The 3,568-nt window shown below is 57.5% G+C and overlaps 2 protein-coding genes across 2 annotated transcripts in view; one reads left to right on the top strand and one right to left on the bottom strand.

The window, feature by feature from the left end:
• The window catches only part of F751_5160 (Solute carrier family 25 member 44), a gene marked incomplete at both ends in the record, with an annotated part of 6,791 nt that extends 5,868 nt beyond the window's left edge, over positions 1-923 (bottom strand). The window contains 4 exons of the mRNA XM_011402759.1: positions 223-324; positions 482-562; positions 690-735; positions 889-923. Of these exons, the coding sequence (XP_011401061.1) occupies positions 223-324; positions 482-562; positions 690-735; positions 889-923 (264 nt within the window). The remainder of the gene's footprint in view (positions 1-222; positions 325-481; positions 563-689; positions 736-888) is intronic.
• A 692-nt stretch (positions 924-1,615) lies between these two features.
• The window catches only part of F751_5161 (Cysteine-tRNA ligase), a gene marked incomplete at both ends in the record, with an annotated part of 4,039 nt that continues 2,086 nt past the window's right edge, over positions 1,616-3,568 (top strand). The window contains 6 exons of the mRNA XM_011402760.1: positions 1,616-1,811; positions 2,044-2,133; positions 2,284-2,378; positions 2,640-2,728; positions 2,935-3,022; positions 3,205-3,410. Of these exons, the coding sequence (XP_011401062.1) occupies positions 1,616-1,811; positions 2,044-2,133; positions 2,284-2,378; positions 2,640-2,728; positions 2,935-3,022; positions 3,205-3,410 (764 nt within the window). The remainder of the gene's footprint in view (positions 1,812-2,043; positions 2,134-2,283; positions 2,379-2,639; positions 2,729-2,934; positions 3,023-3,204; positions 3,411-3,568) is intronic.

Here is a 3,568-nt window from a genome sequence, read left to right on the forward strand (position 1 = left end):
GGGGGGGGGTTGAAGGGGTACAGCAACGGGTTGGGGTGCCCACGGCGAGGAGGGGGGAGGGTCATGAAGCGACAGGTTGGCCCATGGCCGCAGCCCCCAACGTTGGCCAGCAGTGAGGATTGGCTTGAGGGTGCAAGTCCGAACGCAAGCTCACCCCCCCAAACCAACCGGGACAAGGCAGCCGAGGGCCCCACCTTCCCACCACCCTCTCTTCCGCCTCACCATGCGGGCGGGGATCATGCCGAAGATGACCGTCCCAAACCCGGCATACAGGCCGCGGATGCCTTCAGTAGCCACCACCGTTCTGCCAGTCCAGACGGCACCCTGGAGTGGGGCCCGGGACGAAGGGTTCTGAGGTGTGAAGGAGCCAACGCCTGACAGGCCTGGGAACCTGATGACACATGCGACACATCCTCATTCTCGCATCAAGAAGGAGTCACAACCAGCCGTGTGCGCGCCAGTTCTACACCCCAGCGTCTACCTTGAGGCCTGCCGGGGCGCCATCCAGGGCCATCTGCCTGGTCTTTATGGCCGAGAGCGGGTACAGACATGTGGTCAGGGCCTGCACATGGGTGGCAGGAGCAATGGGTTACAGAGTGCGGAAAATATGTGAGGCACGGCGGCAAGCAATCACACAAAATGCTGAGTTTGAAACAGTCGTCCTTTGAGGTCCCAGATTCTTAGCCTACCGAGAACAGGCCCCCTCCATACACGAAGAACTTTCGCTTGTCGAGCCTGTGGCAGGGGAAGGACAGGGTTGAAGCAACCTGTTTACAGCTGGGCAGCGCGAGTCTGGCCACCTTCCTGCTATCCGTGCTTGCATACATAGAAAACGGATCCCCTGGCAGCGCACCACACTTGACGCAGGACCGACCGGCAGACACGCACCTCTCCCAGTCGACCTCCCCCCCGCGCGCTGCCATGGCGCAGTCACGGTCCTGTCTCAGACCAGGAGACCTGGTGTTTCAGAACCTTCCACTACAGAATTCCATTGCAGTATGGGTCACAAACATATTCTGAATCTCAGCGACCATTACCAAGAGGGCGTGAATATAGGATCCAGAATCAGACACAACTCGCGCGCGCGCTTTATGCTGCGGGTTGTGCATCTGATCCGAGACCCCACCAGCGCTCAAGAGAAGCCGCGCACAGTAAGACTGGGGAGACTGAGACCATACAGAATCCTACTTGGGTTAATTACCAACCAGCGAGCCAGAACCCGGTTAAGCTCTTTCTGTCTGGCACTCGTTCTCTGCAACTCGCATGGGGTGTGCGATACTTATGCATGCACCTCAACGCTCTTTGAGCGATATGTGAACTGACAATGTATATTAGAATGTTGACAAGGCTCTGCATACCCTCATTAGTCCGCTCCCTGAGTGCGATAACACATGCACCGATGCTGCCCGTCCATGCACCAACCCGGATGATGTCGGTCCTCCTGGGGGGCAGTCCACACCAGCGATGGGTGAGTGCTACTACACAGGAGCGCAGCTAAGAACATTCTGCTTATATATCATCCCACTCGCGTAGCTTGGTTGAAGATGATCGTGCTGCAAGCCCCGCCACCCTGCAGGCAACAGGCCCAGCTGGTCAGAGGCGAGCATGCTCACGCATGGGGAGCCAAGGCCTGGCCTCCTACAGGAGAAACAATTCCCCTGATGGGTCAGACATCACGGGTCCAGACCTGTACCTCTACGACACTGCTACTCGCCAGAAGCGGCTCTTCACCGTCAGGGACCCAGAGCGACTCCAGCCAGGGGTCGACATGTATGTCTGCGGCGTCACTGTGTATGACTTCAGTCACATAGGTGGGTTTGATGAGATAGATCCGGTCACGCAGCATGTCATCTGCAGCACTGAGGGCGGGCTGGGATGCTGGCTGATGTGCGCCATTCCAACAGGAGTTTGGCATGCCGAGGTCCAGGCCATGAGCACAGCCTTGGGGCTACACCCTAGCCCTTTCTGGATCCCAGACCAAGCTCCACACCAAGCTCCATCACCCTCCCACCCACCATGGCTTATACCTTCCCATGTGACCAGGGCATGCTAGGGTGTATGTGGCGTTTGACATCCTCTACAGATTCCTGCTGGACAAGGGGTACCCAGTGCGATATGTGCGTAACTTCACAGGTGAGGCATGATGTTGCTGAGTTCAGGGGCACATTCCTGTGCCCTGGAGACGGCCCTGTGAGCTGGTGTTGCCAGACCCAGGTCGGTCCCTGTGGAAGTCTGCAAGCTGCTTGTGCTCACAGACACCACCACTCCTCCTCAACTCGGCAGACATCGATGACAAGATCATCAAGAGGGCAAGGGAGGCAGGCGAGCACTGGCAGAGCCTGACGCAGCGCTTCATTCATGAATTCCACACAGACATGGTGAGTGGTGCTGGTAAAAGAAGGGTGTGTACGGTGGCTAGTTGACTGGGATGGGCAGTACTGGAGGAAGACGAGGAACTGGATGTTCAGAGGGGATTCTGACATCCCACTCTTGCAACTTGGCTGTCACGGTTTTGATTGCTGATCAATGTGCGGCAACGATGCTGTGTTCCGGAGATTCAGCCATGCAGGCCCTTCAGCCTGCCCTGACTCTGTACAGAAATTGCTTCTGACTTTTTGCCCGGGCCATGCAAACTGCAGGAGGCACTGAACTGTTTGCACCCTGTGCTAGAGCCACGAGTCACGGACAACATTCCAGCCATTATCTCCATGATTCAGTCCATCCTCAGGTAGGCCTGAATCTGAATCTTGGCATATACAGTCTGTTTTCGGAGCATTGCTGGGTGCATATGTCACTTGAAAACATGCAGAACATATAATTGATTGCACATGATGATGCCGGGCCCTGATGAAGAGGTTGGGATGTGCAGCAAGCCAGTACTTTTAGCCGTGGCTCTGCGCCTTGGCAATCTGTCTTAGCAATGCCGCACTGCAGAAATGAGCATGCCTACTGCGTGGATGGGGATGTGTACTTTGAGGTGGCGACTCTGCCCCAGTATGGCGCGCTGTCTGGGAGGAAGCAGGTAGGACACTGAGCGTCTGTACACCGCCCACTTAGTGAGCCACAGGCTGCCTGGAATGCTTAGTTGAGGAGCACAGACCACACGGGAGGAGCAACATGGGTGTGGTGCATCTGAGAGCTGGTGGGAATGGGCAGCATGCAATCAGGGCAGTCACCAAACCTGCCATCAACCTCATTCTGAAGGAGGACAACCGGGCGGGGGAGCGGGTGGACGTGGATGGCCGCAAGCGCGGTCCCGCGGATTTTGTGCTCTGGAAGGCTGCCAAGCCAGGCGAGCCGGCCTGGGACTCGCCCTGGGGCCAGGGCCGTCCCGGCTGGCACATTGAGTGCAGCGCCATGATAGCGAGTCACTTTGGGGAGGAGGGCATCGACATCCACGGCGGCGGCAGGTGCGCTGTGTCGTTTGGGAGGAAGTATTGGAGGAATCCAGGCCATCCAATCCCAGCATTATCTGCATGATTGCAGACATCCTGGGGGCACCATTGGCAATTTTGGGGACGGCATTTGGGAAGACACCCAGCAAGCATGCGCATCCCCCGCCCGCCCG

The sequence above is a fragment of the Auxenochlorella protothecoides genome, assembly GCF_000733215.1.
Source record: "Auxenochlorella protothecoides strain 0710 unplaced genomic scaffold scaffold6, whole genome shotgun sequence".
NCBI lineage: Eukaryota > Viridiplantae > Chlorophyta > Trebouxiophyceae > Chlorellales > Chlorellaceae > Auxenochlorella > Auxenochlorella protothecoides.